The 24,933-nt window shown below is 42.0% G+C and overlaps 1 protein-coding gene across 4 annotated transcripts in view; it reads right to left on the minus strand.

Annotated features, from left to right (window-relative positions):
* Positions 1 to 5,570: 5,570 nt before the first annotated feature.
* The window catches only part of LOC111961746 (ceramide transfer protein-like), a 58,554-nt gene continuing 39,191 nt past the window's right edge, over positions 5,571 to 24,933 (minus strand). For all 4 annotated transcript variants that reach the window (XM_023984254.2, XM_023984256.2, XM_023984253.2 and 1 more), the window contains exons 6-15: positions 16,082 to 16,189; positions 14,310 to 14,445; positions 13,671 to 13,754; positions 13,190 to 13,440; positions 12,919 to 13,005; positions 12,696 to 12,788; positions 11,210 to 11,305; positions 10,885 to 11,017; positions 6,026 to 6,096; positions 5,571 to 5,852 (exon numbers count right to left, since the gene is read on the minus strand). In XM_023984254.2, coding sequence (XP_023840022.1) covers positions 5,628 to 5,852; positions 6,026 to 6,096; positions 10,885 to 11,017; positions 11,210 to 11,305; positions 12,696 to 12,788; positions 12,919 to 13,005; positions 13,190 to 13,440; positions 13,671 to 13,754; positions 14,310 to 14,445; positions 16,082 to 16,189 — 1,284 coding nt within the window. In that variant the 3' untranslated portion in view covers positions 5,571 to 5,627. The remainder of the gene's footprint in view (positions 5,853 to 6,025; positions 6,097 to 10,884; positions 11,018 to 11,209; positions 11,306 to 12,695; positions 12,789 to 12,918; positions 13,006 to 13,189; positions 13,441 to 13,670; positions 13,755 to 14,309; positions 14,446 to 16,081; positions 16,190 to 24,933) is intronic.

Consider the following 24,933-nt stretch of genomic DNA (forward strand, 5'->3'; position numbering starts at 1 on the left):
TAAGTTGCCAAATAGTTGTTTGAGAGGCAAGCCTAGTATTGCCGTAGATCGTTTCGTTTCAAATTAAACCTGCCATACCTCCTGATTTTAATGTATTTTTTCATTTGATTAATTTGTTTTATCGATAATGTTGTTGGATAAAAATGTCAAACCAAGGTGCTAGCTATAATGTGGTCTGAGTATATATGCCTTACACTGCAGTGTTTTGAGGTACCTTTTAATTGGGAATGTGTAAGAAATGGTTTGACGGTCTTGGGCTTGATTCAATCCGTAGCACTGAAAAGCCACGGTATATTACAACTTGAAATTTGAGCTGACATGCAGCGTTGAAACATTGCCTTTTAAATTTCAATTGCGCTATTAGTCTGCCTTTTAAATGGTGTCTAAACCACTACAGTTGAGGTTTGGGACTAAAGTTGCATTGCTTCAGCGAGTGTTTAGATGTATGTGGGAATACCGGATGAAACAAAGCCATACAAGTCGCCTTCAATAAACCGCTTTTAAGAGACTAACTTTATTTATTGGAAAAGGACAAGGTTATGTTTGCTATTTGTTGTAAAGCAGCTCACTAGTGGTCTATCGATTTGTTGGGATGCTTGGCCTTATGGCAGCATTTCCCAAACTCGGTCCTCGGGACCCCAAGGGGTGCATATTTTGTCCTAACACTACACAGCTGATTCAAATTCTCAAAGCTTGATTTGTTTATTTAAATCAGCTGTGTAGTACTAGGGCAAAAACAATGTGCACTCCTTGGGGTCCCTAGAACCGAGTTTGTGAAACCCTGCCTCAGGTTCATTCCAACAAGCCATATGTCAACTGGTTTTCTAGTCACATGTATTTTGTCACAACCTAAATACCATGACTCATTGGCTTTCTGTATAATTACACTGACATTGAGTTTGTAGATGGTGAGAGAAGGGGGGGGAAACAAGGATTCAAAGCACACCGAACTGGAGAAAAATGTGAATTTTATTTTTCTTTCCAAACAGCTAAAGAAGTGCCACATTTTCACAGTATGGTTTTAAGTCAATCTCAAAATATTTTGCATGACTACTTTTATTTACATTCAGTGCAACTTAATTCATAGGAGAGCTATTGGGGCAGTTTCTCAGACCCACATTGTGCCTATTCCAGGACATATGAATGAAGAACATGCATTTTTAGTCCAGTAGTGGGCTCAATCGGAGTCTGGGAAACCAGACTTTGAATTGTCTTTCCAACCAGGTTTTTCTTCACTTGGCTTTATACATAAATTGTGCTATCAATTATTGGATGACTTTGCACATTGGTGAACGTACAAAGTAAAAATCACTTGATCAGTTGGGGAATGAAAGCCAGCATACAGTTCACATCCTCCAAGGATATTTTATGTGAAAATCAATTTCTGCTGATTGCAATATCACAATTAAGAGGTATGACATGAATTTGACATTAACCCCCAAACCCTTTAGTTTCATATAAATAGGTATCTGAAATGAAAGACTTCAGTTTTCACTCTGTGGAGACAGTCATTGTTTCACTGAAGTGCCCAGCAGGAGACAAAGCTTCTGTCCTCTGTAAAACATAGGAGCTGTCTAAATACCTTGAAAGGGCCTGCTTCCTTCCTCCCTTTCTATAAATAATGACTGACGAACATCAGCCCAATTGTAGAAGTGAAAGTCAAGTTTCAGGTTTCCATTCAGTCATATCAGGGTTGATTATTTCAGTGAAGAGAGTAGGATAATCAGGTATTGGAACTCGGGCCTAGGCACTTCTCTAGTGATTTCATATGGGTGTACGGTCTTTCAGCACCCTCTCACCTACCCCATCCCAAAATGTACTGGGTTATCTCCCCCAGTCTAAGGCATATGTAGTCGATTCAGTCACAAAAAGCATCTGCAGGCATAAAAAAAAAAAACTTCTGAAGCAGAAATGGTTGCTGACATTATATACAGTTATAATCAAGATATCTAAAACCCCAACTCTAAATTGTGCTGCTACAGCATGTCATCACTAACCACGTTTCCAACCACTTTTTATGCGAAGTCATATTGTATTTGGAGAAAAAAAATCACGACAGCTGTGCTAGAAACTAAGTTTCGGTAAATTGTTTTAAATGCAAACAGATAATTTGTTCGTTCAACATTTTGGGATCTTTGTGTCTAAAATTAATTATGAGTGAAATGGTGGAAATGCGTTTATGCACAAATATTGATATGACCATAATATTGAGAATCACACAATGATATGGTGTGTGGACCTCCCACTACGACTCGGGAAACCATGCTGTTTATTAGGCTACAGAGGAAATAGGCTAAATTAGGAATTTTACAGGGTAATGAAAGTGCACGGTGATGAGCTTGATGCTCCTTTCCAATAAATAGAGGGTCTTATTCCGGTGACATGATGATCGATGCTTGACAAATATAAATATTCTCGCTCTAATCCATAATAATCTCATGTAGAATAGCCTACCAGCACTGTATCTGCGAGTTGTTGGCACGTGCCAAGACAAGAGTAGGCACATTTGCTATTTATGGCAACAGCTGTGTCAAACGCGATGGAAGGACATGGGATTTTAGATTTTTATTCAGTACATGAAAACTTAAGTGAAAAAGTACATATTGTGTGTACTACGTCATCACGCACTGATTTTTATCAACAAGTCAGTTTGGTGGGAAAATTCTCATTCTTTATGCAGATTTCTGAATATTCGGATGGAAACCTAGCTATTGACTCAAGTACAACCACCAAAATAAAGAAACAAATACATTTTCAACATTTGAAAACAAAATAAACTTTTAGTCTCGTCCCTCCATCAGCACCAGCAAAGTGGTGTTTTCACCAGGGAGACAAAGACCAAAAGGTCAAGTCTTATGTCATGGGGATCATAGTTCAATGACACCCCTCTACACTTATGTTTTTTTACAAACACAATGTTCATTCTGGGGGGAAAAAGGAGGCTAAATTGTTTTGTCGTACTCGAAAAATTAGCAGCATGAGAGTAAGCTGTGACACCACTGATTATTATAAAAAGCAAAATCAACACAAAATAGGAACACTCCATTTCTTAAAAAAGAACAACTACAAAAAGCAGGACTAAAATAGAGCCATGTTTTTTCTTTATGTCTTAAATTGCTTTCTTATAAATTTCTTAACACATACATTTATATATTATATCAATATATCTCTGCCAGAAAATGATTTTTTATTTTTTTTACATTTAGGCTATTCTCATAGGTCTTTCTGCATTAGCATGCTAGCTAATGTGGGAGCTAGCATCGGAAACTAGCATGAGGAGCGAGCTATTATAAAGAACTAGCATGAGGTGTAGAATGGGAAACTAGCATTGAAGCTCGCATGAGGGCTTACATTGAAGCTAGCTGGAGACCGAGCTAGAGACCAAGCATGAGGGTTAGCTATGTTCGGGTTGTCATGGTATGCTATGTTCGGAACAGTCTTGTGTGGACAGTGGTGTAGTGAGTCCTGTGAACCTCAGAAGAGAATAGGTTTCACTGATGTTTTCTCCTGGACGTAGCCAGTGAAACGTTTGAGGAACTTGGGGTACTCCCTCTTGGCCACGGCCCTCAGGACTGAGGCAGGAGCCCAGCCTCCCGGGTTCACTTAGATGAAGAGGAAATACACGTTACACAGGACATCACAAAGAACAGGTTAATTCACAACACCTGTAGATTCATATACAATATATTGGCCCTGCTTCAAATATCACAAACCCTAATTGAAGAATACATAGTTATTGGTACTGTATATAAACTCAGCAAAAAAACAAACGTCCTCTCACTGTCAACTGTTTCTTTTCAGCAAACTTAACGTGTAAATATTTGTATGAACATAAGATTCAACAACTGAGACATAAACTGAACAACTTCCACAGACATGTGACTAAGAGAAATTGAATAATGTGTCCCTGAACATAGGGGGGTCAAAATCAAAAATAACAGTAGGTATCTGGTGTGGCCACCAGCTGCATTAAGTACTGCAGTGCATCTCCTCCTCATGGACTGCACCAGATTTGCCAGTTCTTGCTGTGAGATGTTACCCCACTCTTCCACCAAGGCACCTGCAAGTTCCCAGACATTTCTGGGGAGAATGGCCCTAACCCTCACCCTCCGATCCAACAGGTCCCAGACGTGCTCAATGGGATTGAGATGGGATTGAGATCCGGGCTCTTCACTGGCCACGACAGAACACTGACATTCCTGTCTTGCAGGAAATCACGCACAGAACGAGCAGTATCTCTGGCGGCATTGTCATGCTGGAGGGTCATGTCAGGATGAGCCTGCAGGGAGCGTACCACATGAGGGAGGAGGATGTCTTCCCTGTAACGCACAGCGTTGAGATTGCCTGCAATGACAAAAGCTCAGTCCGATGATGCTGTGACACACCGCCCAGACCATGACGGACCCTCCAAATCGATCCCGCTCCAGAGTACAGGCCTCGGTGTAACGCTCATTCATTGTACGATAAACGCAAATCCTACCATCACCCCTAGTGAGACAAACCACGACTCGTCATTAGAGAGCACTTTTTGCCAGTCCTGTCGGGTCCAGCGATGGTGGGTTTGTGCCCATAGGCGACGTTGTTACTGGTGATGTCTGGTGAGGACCTGCCTTACAACAGGTCTACAAGCCCTCAGTCCAGCCTCTCTCAGCCTATTGTGGACAGTCTAAGCACTGATGGAGGGATTGTGCGTTCCTGGTGTAACTCGGGCAGTTGTTGTTGCCATCCTGAACCTGTCCCGTAGGTGTGATGTTCGGATGTACCGATCCTGTGCAGGTGTTGTTACACGTGGTCCTGTCTCCCTATAGCGCTGTCTTAGGCGTCTCACAGTACAGCATTGCAATTTATTGCCCTGGCCACATCTCAGTCCTCATGCCTCCTTGTAGCATGCCTAAGGCACGTTCACGCAGATGAGCAGGGACCCTGGGCATCTTTCTTTTGGTGTTTTTCAGAGTCAGTAGAAAGGCCTCTTAGTGTCGTATGTTTTCATAACTGTGACCTTAATTGCTTAAGCTGTTAGTGTCTTAACGACCGTTCCACAGGTGCATGTTCATTAATTGTTTATGGTTCATTGAACACGCATGGGAAACAGGTTTAAACCCTTTACAATGAAGATTTGTGAAGTTATTTGGATTTTTACGAATTATCTTTGAAAGACAGGGTCCTGAAAAAGGGATGTTTCTTTTTTTGCTGAGTTTACATGGCTATTGTAATACTGCTTATTTGTCCGTTCTAGCAGGTCATCTGTCGTGGCTATCAGTGATTTAGGAGGTGAGCTCACCGTTGCGACGTAGGTGATTTTACAGGTGATGTTTGTCCTGCTGATCTCTCTGTCCGCCCTCTGGTGGCTTACCCAGAGGGGTCTGGCAGAATCATGGCGATTTTATTTGGCAACGGCACACACCTGTTTGAGTGGGCTTGTGTTGGGAACAGCGACATGAAAGATCATCAATTGAACAAGCATTGACCAATTGAAAATATAAGATTTACCATACAAATATTTATTTAGTCTCTACATTGATGAACCAGGTTGTTATTGTAACAGCCCCCCCCCCCCCACAGTAACAAATAGATTAAGGTCAGTCTGGGGAATCAGGAATTCCTGGAAAAGCCCATCTCCAAGAAGACTAGACTGAGAATGGCCATGGCGTTGTTGTGGTCCACAGAGAAGTTGCAGACCAGGCAGGTGTCTGGGTCGGTAGGGGTAGGGGGGTTATACTGACCATGGCGTTGTCGTGGTCCACAGAGAAGTTGCAGACCAGCCAGGTGTCAGGGTCGTTCTCGTTGTTAGCCAGGATCTTCCTCATGGCAGACAAGTAGAGCACATCTCTCTGAGAGGCAGGCCACACCCTCTGCAACACACACACACAGATTTTACTTTCAGTCATTTAGTAAACACTTAAGGCACTCTTTATGCAATTAAAATGTCTTTATTGTGGTGGGATGTTCAGTGGAACAAATTTTAAAAACGCCAAAGGCGTCTGGTTTGAAACCCTGGCATCTGTGTTTACTCATTCTCTCTTACCTTGTGTGTCTGATAGACGATAACAGCATTTTCCGATAACGTCTCCACAACGTTGAAGTTCTCAATAGTAGCTGAATTAAAGTAAAGAGAGACCAGAATAAGAACATATCAAATAAATCACTCAATTATTGAACATTGAGACCTTACGACAGAGATTGGCAACATTGCAGAAAATGACAGTATTGAAAACTGAAGTGCCAGGTGCAATTCAGTGTTTTAAAACCATTTATCAAGATCCTATTGTTAGAATTTAAGTGAACGGCCATCTGACAAATAAAATGACTTTACAATGCAGTCAAGGGATGGTGCACCTCCCCAGCTTTGTTTGCCTTACATATTGAGCCTCTAGCCCAAACGATAAGGCAACATTAGGAACTACAAGGTATTACCATCCGAGGAAAACAGCGTAAAAATCACCTTGTATGCTGAGGACGTGCTAGTTTGTAACACTTGCCTCCCAAAACTAACAAATATGTTGGAAGGATATGGTTACAATTCAGGATACAAACTAAATTATACAAAACACAAAATCTACTCTAACTACACCCCATCACAGGAAATATAACATACATATGGTGTTAATAGAAAGAACCATGAATTCTGCTCTGTATCAGAGAATTCTACAGGAGAATGTCAGGACATCTGTCTGTGAGCTGAAGCGCAGCGGGGTCATGCAGCAAGACAATGATCCAAAGCACACAATCAAGTCTACATGAAAATATCTAAAAAACAACTAATTTGAAGTTTTGGAATGGCCTAGTCAAAGTCCAGACCTAATCCCAATTGAAATGGTGTGGCAGTTTATGCCTGAAAATCCACAAATGTCGCTGAGTTAGCCAACATTCCTCCACAGCGATGTGAGAGACTGATCAACAGCTAAAAGGTGGCACAACCAGTTAGAATGTAAGGGGGCAATTACTTTCTCACACAGGGGAATTGAGTGTTGAATAACTTTGTTTAATAAATAAAATAAGTATACTTTTGTGTTATTTGTAAAGTCAGGTTCCGTTATTCTAATATTAAGTTTTGGTTGAAGATCTGATAATTCAGTATCAAACATTTGCAAAAATAGAGAAAATTAGAAATGGAGTAAATACGTTTTCACGGCAATGTATAGGGGTAAACCTAACAAAATACATTACAAAGCTATAACAAATAAGCCAACTATCCAAAATATTCATGAAGATATAGAGAGATGGTCACTTCTTCCCTTAGATTTCAGCACTAGAATAAAGGCAGTGTAAATGAATAGTCCATAGACTGCTGTATTTATTCCCCTCTCTACCAGTAGAGGTTCCCTCAAAACAGTTCAACCTCTGGGACAAATTACTATCAAGGATCATTACACAGGTGCACCTTCTGCTGGGGGACAATAAAAGCCCAAATGTGTAGTTTTGTCAGCGAAGCTTTTATTCAGCGTCTCAGCGAAGCTCATCTGCGTGCTCGTCATCCTCACCACGGTCTTGACCTGACTGTAGTTCGGCGTCGTAACCAACTTCAGTGGGAAAATGTTGACCTTCGATGGCCACTGGCACGCTGGAGAAGTGTTCTCTTAACAGATGAATGACAGCGTGTATGGCGTCGTGTGGGCAAGCAGTTTGCTGATGTCAACGTTGTGAACAGAGTGCCCCATGGTGGCGGTGGGGTTATGGTATGGGCAGGCATAAGCAGCGGACAACGAAAACAATTGCATTTTATCGATGGCAATTTGAATGCACAAAGATACCATGACGAAATCCTGAGGCCCATTGTCACGCTATTCATCCACCGCCATCATCTCATGTTTCAGTATGATAATGCACGGCCCTATGTTGCAAGGATCTGTACACAATTCCTGGAAGCTGAAAATGTCCCAGTTCTTCCATGGCCTGCATACTCACCATACATGTCACCCATTGAGCATGTTTGGGATGCTCTGGATCGACGTGTACGACAGCGTGTTCCAGTTCCTGCCAATATCCAGCAACTTCGCACAGCCATTGAGGAGTGGGATAACATTCCACAGGCCACAATCAACAGGCTTATCAACTCTCTGAGAAAGAGATGTGTCGTGCTGCATGAGGAAAATAGTGGTCACACCAGATACTGACTGGTTTTCTGATCCACGACCCTTCCTTTTTTTAAAGGTATCTGTGACCAACAGACGCATATCTGTATTCCTAGTCATATGAAATCCGTAGATTAGGGCCTAAAGAATTTATTTACGGCTACACAAAGGGGATGCCGGCAGGAAATTTGAGGCATTATCAAGTGCTTGTCAAGTTGTGAATGAGTGACTGATATAGTGTGTACAGCCTGCGCAAAAAACAAAGCAGAGCTCATGCCTTTCAAGATACTTTTTTCAAATCATTCGAGTCATCATGCAGGCTTACAATGTATTACAAATCAAAATATATAGCCCAATGTTTGTAGAACAACTAAAGTTGCATAAATAACTCTAAATTAAGATAGGAAGACCTGTTTCTTTGTTAACCCTTTCATGCGTGAGTTCCAAATATCTCTCAACACAGACTAGCTGCATGTGCGCCCTCCCTCAGAAATTGTTTGGAGAAAACATCTTTTCTATTTTATTCAGCTTTGTTCAATTGTATTCTTCATACTATTGTCAGGATTCACCTGGCGGTCATGATTTGGGGCTGTACAAATGTTTGATGTATTAGAATAATTGATTATGCTTATGTTATATTAATAGAAGGGGAGGGGTTATTAGACCCCTCCCTCCTTACATTTATAGGGTCCTTGACTACAGATTAACAATATATATATTCATTATAGAGGTTTAGAATTGTTCCACAGTTGTTTTCTCATTCACTCACTCAATGTGTGACTGAGACATAACTCTGCAGGGGAGTGTGGGAGATAAGACTACTCAGACATTCCACAATAAATCTACTTCGGGGAGGGGACATTTATTGCCTAGCTTTTAGATAAACTCTATGTTTGTATAGCTATGGATGCAGGGTTTTGGTCTCAGGAGTAAAAAGGTAATGATGTAGTCAGTGACATCACTAAGGCGGGACTTCGGTTTAATAAAACAACTTGAGACCTTTTGTTTGGGGCAGAACTTACTCAGAAACATGCGTGCTATGTTCCTGTTAGTCAACTTCTGTCTGCAATTGCATTAATAAAGGTTTTTGAATTATTTAATTAAAGATATTGTCATAATGCTAATTTCACCAATGAACCAATGATTGACAAGGAAGGACGTAAGGAACGAAACCCTAACACTATAAAATAATGCCATGGAAGTTGAAGCAAATCTTGTCTGCTAAATGAATAGCCATTTGGCATAGCCAGATCAGGACCTAACATAAGGACAACTCAGAGTATGCTATTCTGTGGTTCTGAAATAGACTACATTTTCTTCATATCATGCTTCTTTAGACCTGTCTAAAATAAATAATGGATTTATTGTGAAGGTGTAGGCTATATTACCTGGATTTATTAGACTTTTTAAAATGTAGATGTTCCAAAGGTCTGCATCAGTGGCTTGTGGAAGCCAGGAGATGCTAAATGTGTTTATGTTAATTATGGTCAATTACCGTGAGAGCAACAGTTATTTGCTTGACAATCACAGGCTGATTAAATTTTGTGACCGCCACAGCCCTAGGCATGACAGCATTTTGTACCATTGCAGAGGACAGAGAGCTCTTTTAATTTTATTTAACTAGGTGAGTCAGTTAAGAACAAACACTTATTTACAATGATGGCCTACCCCGGCCAAACCCGGACGACGCTGAGCCAATTGTGCGCTGGCCTATGGGGACTCCTAATCACGGCCAGTTGTGATTCAACCTGGAATCTAACCAGGGTCTGTGGTGACGCCTCTAGCACTGAGATGCAGTGCCTTAGACCGATGCGCAACTCGGGAGCTCTTACATTTTCAGAATTTAAAGGTGAATTGTGGTATGGAAAAATCTAGTTCTTTTCAGATACTTACAGTTAAAGGATTATTTTGAAAAACAGATCAAAATGAAAAATACAATACCAAATGGGACTATCATGTCATTCGAAAATTTGATATAAACAAGGAACATCCAAGACAATTTCTTCACTCTGTCATGACCTGATTGTTTCTAGAAAAGATTCAACCTTTTATATTAAAGCAAAATAGGAGAAGGAATTAAAGACTGATATTTCAGAGGAAGATTGGGACAATATATGCAAAACACAACATACTTCTACAAACGTAAGAACATGGCGGGAGTTATGTTGGAAAAATATATCCCACCTAGAATCAAAAAGCCCCCGCTAGGTCAACAACAACCATGCTGGTGTCTGTGTGGCCATGTAGATGCCAACCACACGACTTTTGGGAATGTAAGAAAGGAACAGTGTTCTGGCAGAATGTATGTTCTGTAATAAAAGATGTGCTGGGATATGAAGAACCTAGAACTTGCCCTTTAATGTACCTTGGCAATGTTCCAGAAGTTGTGACTAACAGTGATAGATACTTGATTTAAGTTTGACTTGCCGCTAGTACAAAAGTCATAACCAGGAGTTGGTAAAAAGTAGAAGACCCAAAGTCTAAAGAATTGCAAAGTATAAGTCAATAGATTTTTGCTATGGAAAGATTTACATATGCCTTAATAATTCAAAAACCTGTTGGTAAAAGAAACTGGGAGAAATGGATAGCTTTCACAAACCAGGCTGACCTGATTCATTAAGTAAAAAAATACATGGTAAAAAGTCTAATCATAATTGCTTTCATATATTGTACTGTACTTACCTTATGGCAACTGTTTTTTTGTTTGTTTCTGCATTGCTGTTGCGACGCTCTGTTTTACATAGAAAAAAATCAAAGAAAAAAAGAAAACTGTAGTGCCAGATATATGAACTACTGTTCAGATGAAACTTACTTTCCCAGTCGTTGCGTACATCTGTGTCCCAGAAATAGTGGCACACCTCGTGTCCTGTCACTCCCTTTACGGAGTGAGTGGCCTTCAGGGGGTCCAGGACGATACCGTTCTCCTCTACCTCTCTCCTGTACACCTTCACAACATACATACAGATGGAAGATGTATAAACAGGTGTGCAGGTATGTGTGTGTGGGACTCAAACTGCTCCAGTTGGCTTAGATGATGGGGGCATATGTATTAATCATGTACATTTTTATTAATTTGTATAACAAGACTGACAGTGGCAATATAATCATCACCTCTCTCCTCTCCCCCTCTCTCCTACCTTCATCTCTCCTTCCTCCACCACCAGCTGCCAGTTGGCATCTCCGCCCATATCCTGCAGCGAGTAGGTCATGTGATTCTGCACCATCTCCTCCACCTATCACAGTCAACCAGGAAGAGGAAGGGACAGACAGGGTTAAAAGTCAGAGACATAAATGCTCACCGATAAATACAAAAGTGATACAGGAAAGACAAGCCAACGCTTGTATTGTGAGGTAGCCGCTATGGCATGCAGAGGCCAGTAAATCTGTGTGCTAACAGACAATAGAGTATTATCTCAACAGCAAAATAGCATCGTCAGAGGGGCAGCCAACATCATGCTGGACGCTAGCATCATGCTGAAAGAGACAGATGCCTGTGGGATGAAAGTGTAGTAATTCAGCCAGGCCTGTGGGGGGCACTACACTCTGCCACGGAGCAGTTACCTCAGAGCTGAATCTGTGGACTTCGTGAGGGGGAGTGACTATCAGAGGAGAGTGAGGGGGAGTGACTATCAGAGGAGAGTGACTATGTGGCTAAAGGAAAGGACATGACAGACTAGACAGACAGGACTGACAAACAGAGACAGACAGAGAGAGAGATACAGACAGACAGACAGAGACACAGACAGACAGAGACACAGACAAACAGAGACAGACAGACAGACAGACAGACAGACAGACAGACAGACAGACAGACAGACAGACAGACAGACAGACAGACAGACAGACAGACAGACAGACAACAGACACATACACATACACACACACACACCGACAGAAAGACAGACACACACACACCGACAGAAAGACACACACACACACCGACAGACAGACAGACACACACCGACAGACAGACAGACACCACCGACAGACAGACACACACACGACAGACCACACACACACCGACAGAAAGACACACACACCGACAGAAAGACACAGACACACACACACACACACACACACACACACACCACACACACACACCGACAGAAAGACACACACACCGACACGAAAGACACACACACACCGACAGCCAACACACACACACACACACACCGACAGAAAGACAGACACACCGACAGAAGACACACACACACCGACAGACAGACACACACACACAACCGACAGAAAGACAGACACACACACACCGACAGAAAGACAGACACACACACACAACAGAAAGACACCACACACACCACCGACAGACAGACAGACAGACACACACCGACAGACGACACACACACCGACAGAAAGACACACACACTGACAAAAAGACACACACACCGACAGAAAGACCACACACACACACAACACCGACACACACACACACAGACACACAGACACACACACAGACGACAATCAGAGTAGAGAGAAAGAGAGAGAGGTGGGGGGAGAGTGAAAGAAAGAAACAAAGAAGCAAAGAAAAAGGGGGAGAGGACGAATGGAAGGGAGAGAATGATGGTGATAGGTAAAGTAAGGTGCTCAGGACTAAAAGAGGTGAATAACCTTGTCGGCAAATCTGTGTGATCCCCTGGTGGAGTAGACATCTCCTGGGGGAACTGGACCGGACCTCTGTATCCTCAACTTCTCAGTGTGAGACTAGACACACACACAGGGCCAGGATCAAACATATGTACTCAATGTAATACGAAGATGTATCATTATTATTATAGAATGAGATGTATTCTATACCAATTGAGGCCGAGGGGTTTTGCCCTTGTTCTGGTACCTGTTCCTCTATCTTATCTTGTCTGTCGAGAGCTGCTTCAACTGCATCAAAAAACTCATCCTCATTGATCAGGCTGTTAGGCCCCTCCTGGAGAGAGAGAGAGGGAGGAGGAAAATAAGGATGAAGAGAGTAACATGGCTGAGGATGAGACTGACAGATGTATTTTCACCTGCCTCAAAACAATCATAGAACTGACAAACCATACAACTGAACAGAAGAAATGCTAAGAAAGATAGACTGACTCAGTTAGTCTGTCTTGCAGTCTTTTTACCTCGTAATCAGGGCCTCTGAAGTGAGATTTCTTCTTGATCTCAGAGAGAGCAGACTTGTAGCCCTCCTCTATCCTCCTCCTCTTTTCCAGCTCCTTGTCCAGTCTCTTCTGCCAGCTGTCCTCTCTCTTCACCATCAGGTCGATGCAGTGGGACAGGGTGGCCAGGATCCCAGCTGTGGTGGCCTTGAACGTGATGGCTTCACCCTTAAAATCTATCCCATTGATGTCCTTAGTGCTCAGAGACTGGAATACTGAGCAGGAGAGGAATATTTATTAAAATAGATGTTTGAAACATTGATTTAAGACAGAATGAGCCTGTTTAAAATGTTTCTCCAGTCCCAAAGCCTTCTCTGTCCATTACATCAGAGAACAAGAACTACACTTGCTTTTTCAGACAGAATGCTAAAAAATAAACTGATCAAAGTTTGAACTAAGTGGAAACGTTGTAACTTTTCTTTAGAGGGTATTCTGCTTTACTTACGCTTCTCCTTGCTGCCGTTGTTGTTGTGGATGAACTCTCCATCTGACCGAGTGTTGGGGAAATCATCCTCATCATCATCCACAACTTGAGAGAGAAGGAGCAACAGCGAAAGAGAAGTCAGCCATGGTCATACAGTGCACTAGTTCCTACAAAGTCCCTGCAGAGCCACTAACAGAGCCAGAGTAGGGTAGTGCCAAGAGTTGCTTTTGCATGCACCCAGCCACAGAGCATGGCAGGCAAACAGACTGACAGAACTCTACTGTACTCAATGCCACAACAATGCCCTGGCCTCTTCTGCAGGAGCGAGGGATGGACGGAGGAAGCGAGAGAGATGAGAGGGGGAACACATTCCTATAAAGATTCTGCAAATGTTTCCCCAAAGCTAAATATTTTCATGATCCACACGTTTGGCATTTCTTATTTTTGTGGTATTCCATTGTTCTTTGAGTTAGGTAATATTTTATATTCAACAGTTTGTAGCAATAAGTAGGAACCCATTGGTTTTGGTCTCACAGATCAACTGCATGTGATTTTTCTTCCCACTAGACCTCATAATACTAGGCCTGGGTGGCTGTCTAGTTAGCACTGAATACTTGATTGATAAATGCATCTGATTGATTGATCCATTGATGGTCTTACTTGTGTCTCTCTGCAGCTCGTCCTTGGAGACGGCATCGGTGCAGCCGTCAAAGTATTTCTGCAACGTGTCCACCTGTCTGCACAGGATGTCTCTGAACGTCTCCATCTCTGCCAGCTTCTCCCTCAGGCTGTGGCCCTTCAGAACCAAACGGGAACGCATGGTCAGCAAACACCCTGGGCTCTATTTTAACGAACTTAACGCAATGGTAGGGGCTGTGGCAGAAATATTTTTGAATTATGAGCGCAATAGCTGGCCGTAGCGTGAAAGAGACAGGTTTTGATGTATAGTTGTGACGAGGGCTTGGCCACTCACTGACCAATCGACACGTTTCATGGCTTAATACACGTTTCGTCTTAAGTTCTGTAGGTTATTGACGGTCTTTGCGATGTCATCAACTCCAATTCGGATCGGGGCACAGAATATTATCTTCCTAGTCCATTGTGGATTGATACAGTTTATTAAATAGCATAGGCTAGTAACAAGTAATAGCAACAAACAGTCAAAAATAATCCAGTGTTTGCTCAATATAGTGTTGTGTTGACACTAGACAACGTTGTAATTGGCTTCAATGAGTACAGGGCTTTACGCATCGCACTTCTCAAATAAAAAATACAATGCTCCTGTAAATTGTATTGTATGTGAGGCACGTCCTAAACAAGCAAGATATAGCCTAGGCCTACCGTTGATATGGCATTATAGGACTGAATTATTTGAATATGTTTGGAGGAGCGCGTCTTTGGTAACTGAACAGGAGGCGCTCTTTGGAAATAGGGATGTATACAGGTCGAATGGAGTAGCCTCTGCACTGCAGGTAGGCCTGTGTGAATTGTGAGTAATGCAAAAGCCTCAGGAGTAGACCATTTAGAAACGTTTCATGGACAGGCTCCTTGGCTAATGCATGGCCAGGATAAGACACCAGACTCATTGCTGTTGAACCAGATTTCGTTTTAGTAGGGTAAGGGTAGCTTGTTTTTTAATCAAACTAAACAGAAAACAAGCCATAACTAAACATTTTCTAAATACGAGTGTCACCAAATCACATCATCTCTCGTCCCCTGATGGGCATATAGCCTACATGGAGGGGTTTACACACATCCAAAATAATAACTGGAGCTGGCTAAAATAAAGTATAATAGCCTACATAAATAATAAGAGATACTCCCAAGCTTGATATTTTAATAAAGCTTTGGTGATTAAGATTTATTTCAAGGCGGTCTTACGAGCCAAACTCTTCATAATAGTCCTGACTACTTGGCGAATGCATAGGGCAGGACAAAAATAAATAACCGGCCTTCATTGAGGAGAGGGGAGGCTATGCTTTGTTTTTAATCAAATGAAACGAAATGGGGAAAAACATTAGTTTTTTATGTTTCTATATACACAAGGTTTACAGGCACAAAAAGCACATCTCTTTTTCCATGTGTATATGGGCACTGTGCGTCACGGCTGGACAGACTGCATTTCCACTGTCAAAATCCATGCCTCGTTACCGCAAAGACCAGCTTTTGGATCGTCTTAAATATCCCCACCAGCGCTGCCTGAAATTGGAACTTTGGTGCACATTTCTAAGGACACACCTCAGATATTGCCACCACTCCCACCTCAATGCAAGCGAGCTCATATACAGTAAGACAGGTAAATTACCAATCCTGGCACAACAGAAAAGCACCAGCTTTAACAGGTCAAAAATCGAGCGGGCGTTTGATAATTGCACTGGCTTAATGTCAGCTGAAAGTAGAGCCTTCTGTGTGTGTGTTAAGTCAAGACTCACCTTGAAGGAGGAGGTGGATGTGGTGGAGTAGCCGCTGGTAGCAGACGTGAGAGACACCATAGAGCCATGTCTTCTCAGACTGGACTCTGAACCATACCCAGACTCAGCCTAGACACATGGCGCGAGAGAAAGAAATTAACAGATATCATTAACTTTACACAACAACACATCAGCAAAATATCAACTCTATTAAGGGGGTGACATACAATCACCACATCACGTCAATATATCTACCACCAAATGTACCAGATCTCAACTTGCTTTCACACAGTCAGTATATTCAGTTACTAAACCTCAACTAGTAAACCTACTGATAAACAAGCACCTTCACCTCTACTAGTCACACTAGGACAGAGTATGAGGTTAATGCAAATACTCTCCATCCCTACTTATTTTCTCTCTGTCACAGAGTTATTTCTATGACCCTGAAAGTGCAGTAACCATAGAAATAGAATGAATAGGAAGAGCATCTCCATTCAAGTCAATGATGGCATAATGCATGGACTTGCAGTCATTTTGAGTGTACCCAGGCCAGGAAGTAAAAGCAGGAAGTGTACCCTTCAACCTGTGCTGTGATTTGTTGATTCAACTCAACTAACATTACACAAATACATTGCATAGGCCTTTATCACGACCATAATTGTCACATCCGGTCAGTGATGAGTTGCGTACCACAACATCTTGCAAAATAGAGCCGCAGCCGCTATTTTTTACAACTTCTCTGGCAAGACATTTAACTTGTTTAGTATAGTCTGTTTGTAACTCTACTCACTACTTGTAGCTGTATAGTCTGGTTGTAACTCCACTCACTACTTGTTGCTGTATAGTCTGTTTGTAACTCTACTCACTACTTGTAGCTGTATAGTCTGTTTGTAACTCTACTCACTACTTGTAGTTGTATAGTCTGTTTGTAATCTATTTCACTACTTGTAGTTGTATAGTCTGTTTGAACTCTACTCACTACGTTGTTGTATAGTCTGTTTGTACTCTACTCCTACTTGTAGCTGTATAGTCTGTTGTAACTCTCCACCATTGTAGCTGTACTAGTCCTGTTTGTAATCTCACTCACTACTTGTAGCTGTATAGTCTTTTTGTAACTCCACTCATACTTGTAGCTGTATAGTCTGTTTTGTAACTCCACTCACTACTTGTAGTGTATAGTCTGTTGTAACTCACTCACTACTTGTAGCGTATAGTCTGGTTTTGTAACTCACTCACTACTTGTAGCTGTATAGTCTGTTGTAACTCTACTCACTACTTGTAGCGTATAGTCTGTTTTACTCCACTCACTACTTGTAGCTGTATAGTCTGTTGTAACTCCACTCACTACTTGTAGCTGTATAGTCTGTTGTTAACTCTACTCACTACCTGTGAGGTATAGCTGTTTGTAACTCCACTCACTACTGTAGTGTATAGTCTGTTTGTAACTCCACTCACTACTTGTAGCTGTATAGTCTGTTTGTAACTCACTCACTACTTGTAGCTGTAGTGTCTGTTTGTAATCCACTCCACTACTTGTAGCTGTATAGTCTGTTTGTAACTCTACTCACTACTTGTGACTGTATAGTCTTTTGTAAATCCACTCACTACTTGTAGCTGTATAGTCTGTTGTATCCACTCACTACTTGTAGCTGTATAGTCTGTTTGTCATCCACTCATACTTGTAGCTGATAGTCTGTTTGTAACCTACTCATACTTTAGCTGTATAGTCTGTTTGTAACTCCACTCACTACTTGTAGTGTATAGTCTGTTGTAATACTACTCACTACTTGTAGCTGTATAGTCTGTTGTAACTCCATCACTATTGTAGCTGTATAGTCTGTTGTAAACTCACTCACTACTTGTAGCTGTATATTCTGTTGAATCCACTCACTACTTGTGCTGTTTAGTTCGGTTAACTCTACTCACTATTTGTAGCTGTATAGTCTGTTTGTACTCCACTCACTACTTGTAGCTGTTAGTAGCTGGTTGTAACTCCTCACTAACTTGTTGCTGTTATGTCTGGTTGTAACTCTCTCACTACTTGTAGCTGTATAGTCTGTTGTAATCCACTCACTATTGTAGCTGTATAGTCTGTTATCCACTCATATGTAGTGTTAGTCTGGTTGTACTCCACTCACTACTTGTAGCTGTATAGTCTTGTTGTAACTCCACTCACTACTTGTAGCTGTATAGTCTGGTGTAACTCCTACTACTGACTTGTAGCTGTATAGTTGGTTTGTAACCTACTCACTACTTGTAGCTGTATAGTCTGTTTGTACTCTACTCACTACTTGTAGCTGTATTCTGTTTGTAACTCACTCACTACTTGTAGCTGTATATCTGTTGTAACTCCTCACTACTTGTTGTGTATAGTCTGTTTATATCACTCACTACTTGTAGTGTATAGTCTGGTTGTAACTCTCCTCACAGTTGTAGTGTATAGTCTGGTTGTAATCACATATCACTACTTGTAGCTGTATAGTCTGTTTGTAACTCCACTCACTACTTGTAGTGTATAGTTGCGTGTTGTCTCCACTCACTACTTGTGCTGTATAGTCTGGTTGTAACTCACTCACTACTGTAGTTGTATAGTCGTTGTAATTACTCACTACTGTACTGTATCGCAGTTTGTAACTCTATCACTTTACTGTAGCGGGTAAGTCGTACTGTTTGTATACCAACCTCACTACTTGTAGCTGTATAGTCTGTGTAACTCCACTCACTACTTGTAGCGTGTATAGTCTAGTGCATTTGTAACTCTACTCACACTATTGTAGCTGTGTAGTCTGTTTGTAACTCTACTCACTACTTGTAGCTGTTAAAGTCTGTTGTAACTCTCTTAGTAAAACTCTCTCTTGTAGCTGTTATAGTCTGGTTGTTAATCTCAGCTAGTGCGAACTTTACTACTTGTAGTGTATAGTCTGTTTGTAACTCCATCACTACTGTGTGCTGTATGTCTGTTTGTAACTGCTACTCACTACTTGTAGCTGTATAGTCTGTTTGTAAACCTACTCACTACTTGTAGCTGTATAGTCTTTTGTAACTCCACTCCTACTTGTACGCTGTATAGTCTGGTTGTAACTCTAAACTTGAACACTACTTGTAGTATAGTCTTGTTAATTAAGTCTACGGTTGTTTGTTTGTGTTGTTGGTCTTGGCTAGCTTAATGTTCTGGTCGGTTGCTAGCTAGCACTCACTCAAGTGGCTTCTAGCACAGTCATGAAAAGTGGCATGAGGGAATCACTACAATATTATATTTTTTTCTAAGTAGTGAGATCACTAGGGAGCAGGCAATGTTGAAAAGTAATCTTTAGACAGTTATTTTGTTAAATGTAGCTTTGTAATTGACTAAAACAAGCAGACAAGAAAATAGTTTTTGAAAAGGGTCACGTTTTTGCTGTGAGCCAAATGTGGTAACCTAGTAACACACAATGTCAGAATGCGGTCTAGGTGCTGTGGTCCCCCTCTCTTATCACAACTGAGCAAGTTTTCCATCATGGTTCCCAATCTTGGGAGCTATGCAGCCCAACCTCAGCAACTTTGGGTCAGGCTGAGCTTTGTTGAGGAAGGAGAGTATTTGGCTGAAAACCTACTGCTCCAATCTCAGTAGATCACTGCTGCAGATGTCTATTCCTACATAGCCCTTCCAAATCAGCAAGAATATGAAATATGCTTTTTCTCACCCAACCCCCTACGCCAGTTTCTTGAATGCCACAACTTAAATGCACATGAGCAAATATGAAGTCCCCATTCAACGTGTATGAAAAGACTATAATGGTCAGGTTCTGGAAAGGAAGAGTTTCTGACCATGACATAGAGCTGCATCTGTAACGCTGCCGCACTCTCCTTCAGCCTGCCATGAAAACAAAAAAGCAATAAGATATGATGCAAAACAACTTGTCTTACTCTGTATCTCATAAACAGAAAGTAATTTATTTTAAGCCGGGGACTATACCAGGCAGCTATTGCGAGTGTACCCCTGAGTTTACCAGTCAAATTTCCAGGGTTAGCACTTCCAAGCACCTTCTATTCTTTCCATTTCTATGGCAGCAATGTAGTGTGCCCATGGCAACAGGGATCATGACAACCACAGAACGGTGTCACAGGATGACTACCTGTAAAGGAGTGAGGATGGATGGAAGCTCTCTGACTTACATTACTCATAAACTTAAAATAGAGGGAAAGGAGGAAGAGGGAAAAGGAGGGAGGAAAAGGGAGAGAGATTGGGAGGGAGAGACTGGTGGGAAAAGAGGGAAGCTCTCTCTGGAGATGACATGATTTGACATGGTGATTCACCCTGTGTAAAATAGCACTTAGAAAATATGACAGATACTCTGTGGGGCCTAGTATTACAGGAGTTAAGGGTTAATGTGGAAGAGAGCATGTAGCATGTAGCATAGTTAGGTGTTTTCAACTAAGATGAAAACATGTGCTTCCATTCCTCACAACCAGAGGGCAGCCTATTCACATGGCTGCTGCCTGGCCCTGCATCCACCAGCCAGATGCTACTATCTTTCAATGGCTGGGAGTAACCCTTTCCCTGCCTCCACCGGGGCTTTCATCACTACTGTCGCCCTCAGCCAATCTGCTACTCTCATTCTGACAATGATCGTTCAATACAGCCACTATCCACCAATCACAGAGCTGCTATTGAATATAAAGCAGTTTCTTATCTGGTTGGTTGATAAAATACAAAAAAATCAACCCACAGGTTCAAAGCAGTGGTGTGTTTGATATCAGTCTACACAGACAAACAGGGAGAGGGGGAGAAATGGAGGATAGACTGGAGCTGGATTAGACAGTGGCCATTATACGGGTTCATGATCAATTCTGCAATTTTGTGTTTTATTGTGCTGATCTTAAAGGTGCACTATGCAGGAATCGCTCCGCCATTTCTTGGTTGCTAAAATCCTAATAGTTTGTCTAATTTCAGTTTATGTGACAAAACAAGCAGTATGCTGTAGAGAATCATTGTACCATATTCTAAACCGCTGTGAAATATATTTTCCATAACCAAGAATATTGTATTTTCAGGTGTTTGAGGCTAGTGTTCAAAAACCGAAAGTAGAAGATGCAAAAACTAAATTTAAGAACAGGAAGCATCGAAATATCGCTCATAGAACAGATCTACCGCTTCTTAGACTTGCTTTCAATGAGAATGACAAATCTATAATGCACATTTCTATGTGAATTTGGTCAGGTCACCAGAACAGCGATCACCAACCTCGATTTGGATGAAGATTTCTACTTCAATGAGTCGGCGGCGCAGGACATACTGCTCACCCCAGACCAGGCCCTAATCCCCACCACTCGGAAGAGAAAGAGACGGCGTAAGAGAGGTTGACGTGCAGGCACCCTGAACTACGTCGGCAAGTACATAAACCGCCTCTACCCTCCGTTCTATTGGCGAACGTACAATCACTGGAGAACAAACTGGAAGAGCTCCATTCGGGTCTATCCTATCAATGGGACCTGAAGAACTAATATCTTATGTTTCTCTGAGTCATGGCTGAACAAGGACATGGATAATATACATCTAGCTGGTTTTTCTATGCACCGGCGGCAGGACAGAACGGCAGCGTCGGGTAAACTCAAAGTTGGAGGTGTGTCTCTCTTTGTTTACAACAGCTGGTGCCCCATCTATAATACTAAGGAAGTCTAGAGCTTCTGCTCGCCTGAGTTAGAATAACTCATAAGCTGTACACCATATTATTTACCAAAAGAGTTTATCTATATTTTTCGTACAGTAGCTGTGCATTTACAACTACAAACCGATGCTGACACTAAGACTGCATTCAATGAGCTGTATAGGGCCATAAACCAACAAGAAAATGCTCATACAATCCTCAGAGTGGCCGGTGATTTTAATGCAGGGAAACTGAAATTTGTCTTACCTCATATCTACAGCATGTCACCTGTGCAACTAGAGGTGAAAAAAACCTCTAGATCCCCTCTACTCCACACACATAAAAACATATAAAGCTCTCCCTCGCCCTCCATTTGGCAAATCTGACCATAACTCTATCCTCCTGATTCCTGTTTACAAGCAAAAACTCAAAACAGGAAGTTCTAATGACATGCTCAATACGGAATTGGTCCGATGAAGCGGATACTAAGCTACAGAACTGTAGTTACCACATCAGTCAGCGGCTTCATTAATAACTGCATCGACAATGTTGTCCCCACAGTGACCGTACGTACATATCCCAAACAGAAGCCATGAATTACAGGCAACATCCGCACTGAGCTAAAGCTGCCGCTTTCAAGGAGCGGAACACTAATCCGGACGCTTATAAGAAATCCTGCTATGCCCTCCGACGAACCATCAAACAGGCAAATCATCAACACAGGACTAAAGCTCAAATCCTACTACACCGGCTTTGACACTCGTCCATTGTGGCAGGGCTTGCAAACTATCATGGATTACAAAGGGAAAGCCAGCCGCGAGCTGCCCAGTGACACGAGCCTACCAGACCAAGCTAAATGCCTTCTATGCTCGCTTCGAGGCAAGCAAAACTGAACCACGCTCTAATCTGGAAATGTATGGCTTGTAAGCAAATTTCATTGCCATTGATCTAGTTATCATAGTAGCAGTAAACAGCAGCACGTGATATGAGCGATGGAGAGAGACGTGAAAGGGAGCAGATTTACAGCCTTGCTCTATCCAATCATAGCAGTAGAATCAAGTTACAACCTGCCCATTTCTTGACAGATAGCTGAACTAGTCAATTGAGTTGTTTCAAATTTCATCCTAGAAGCTGAGTTGTTTAGAGATGAGTCCTGACAGCTTAAAAAATAAACAGCAGTGCCTGTATGATGTCCTTCCATACAGGTGTGACATGCTGGAGTGATGCTTCTATGCAAACGTTGTTGATCAGTAGACTTATATAAGTCCCAAATGGAAGGCCAACAGATTGTCATCTGTAGCACCATAAACTCCACCGATCAGTCAAAACAATAACTCAATGCATGCACACTCCTATTGAATATGCATTCACCTGGCTTGTGAGTAGGCCTATGCCATCAAAATGTATCCAGTTTATCAAGAGATTTACCATTCAAATAAAATCATTACCATTATGTTATTATTTAGTCAAATGTATTGTTTGATTTAAAAATGTATGCATACACGGCTGTCTCTGGGAAATGTTGTAATCAAAATGTTCACATTTAATGATATTGAATATCGGCTAAAATATCGGCCATTGGCCTCCTTGTCCCCCCAAGATTGGTATCGCCCCCCAAACTAGTGGCTACTCTGCCGTCAAGGACACATTCAATACCATGTGCTGCAGTGTTGGTGTCTGGCTGTTTAGCCTCTTAGACACACCACATACAAACACAATATTCACTAGTTAAATATGTTAATTACATGCTCATAGGTCCACTATTTGTTCTGCTGTGTTCAGAGTGCCTTTTTTCGCCCTTCACACCACCTGCAACCTCACACCATGACCACTGCATAAGCAAATCCCTCCCTAGGAGATGGGCTCAGAAAGTCACTTTGAGGAATCCCTACTCTGTCTGGAATTAGGTCCTCCCACTCCTACTGCCTCATATCTTGTCTTGCCTCTCCTTCTCCCACTGCTCCTCTCCATCCTGCTCTCTATGCTGATCTAGCCACAACTCTCTCCCTCCCTCCTCCTCTCTCTTGCCCTTCTCTCTCCCTCTCTTTTAAATCTGTGACCTACTTGATAAGGACTTCTTACTTTCATTTGATCTATTCATTCTCTCTCCTTCTCTCTGATGAGTAATAGGGCAATAATTCCAGAACACATTAGTCTCTCTCTCTTGTGTGTGTGTGTGTGTGTGTGGTGTGTGTGTGTGTGTGTGTGTGGTGTGTGTGTGTTGTGTGTGTGTGTGTGTGTTGTGTGTGTGTGTGTGTGTGTGTGTGTGTGTGTGTGTGTGTGTGTGTGTGTGTGTGTGTGTGTGTGTGTGTGTGTGTGTGTGTGTGTGTGAGTGAGTGAGTGAGTGAGTGAGTGAGTGAGTGAGTGAGTGAGTGAGTGAGTGAGTGAGTGAGAGTGAGTGAGTAGTGAGTGAGTGAGTGAGTGAGTGATGTGAGTGAGTGAGAGTGAGGATGGAGTGAGTGAAGTGAGTGAGTGAGTGAGTGAGTGAGTGAGTGAGTGAGTGAGTGAGTTGAGTGAGTGAGTGAGTGAGTGAGTGAGTGAGTGAGTGAGTGAGTGAAGTGTTAACTCGAAATGACAATGACAAGGTTCCAGTTTAACAACGTTTACTAAACCGTATTAGCACACTACATGGTTGCCATTGCACTCAGGCCAGGTCCATCAACAACGAGACCCCTGCGCAGGCGCACTAATAACAGAGTGAAAGCCCCGTAACAACAGAAATATTGGGATACTTAAAACATGAATTTAACCATCTCCCACATTTCTTTAAAGACAAATAAAACAACAACATAATGTTTTGTCTCACCAGTGGTGAGAACAGAGTTGCAAGAAAGATAGCATTGTCAATTCCATCCGCAAGGGTTTATCCAGCAAGTGTACTTCAGACAACCCTTCTGATCCTTTTTGACTGCCAACAGATAGGAGAGAATCTTCTTCCTTCCCCTATTAACACGATTAGATGTCCACCTTGTGTGCCCCCATCTGTAAGGTTCTCTAGGGAAGCATCACTGAAGACAACTAGTTTCAGAGAGTCATCTTTTCCAACATGCTGTAACTTTAGAGTCACTTGTTGTGATTTCAGTTTACGAACAACTTTGTTTGCCTCATGAATGGTTTGTACATTGGCATGTTGTGTTGGATGCCAAGTTGAAGCCATCAAACATTACATCAGGTCTACTCTGTCTAGCAACCCATAGAATTTGACCTGTCTTTGACCTTAATTGATCAGCTTCAACTCCACAG

The sequence above is a fragment of the Salvelinus sp. IW2-2015 genome, linkage group LG4q.1:29 (assembly GCF_002910315.2).
Source record: "Salvelinus sp. IW2-2015 linkage group LG4q.1:29, ASM291031v2, whole genome shotgun sequence".
NCBI lineage: Eukaryota > Metazoa > Chordata > Actinopteri > Salmoniformes > Salmonidae > Salvelinus > Salvelinus sp. IW2-2015.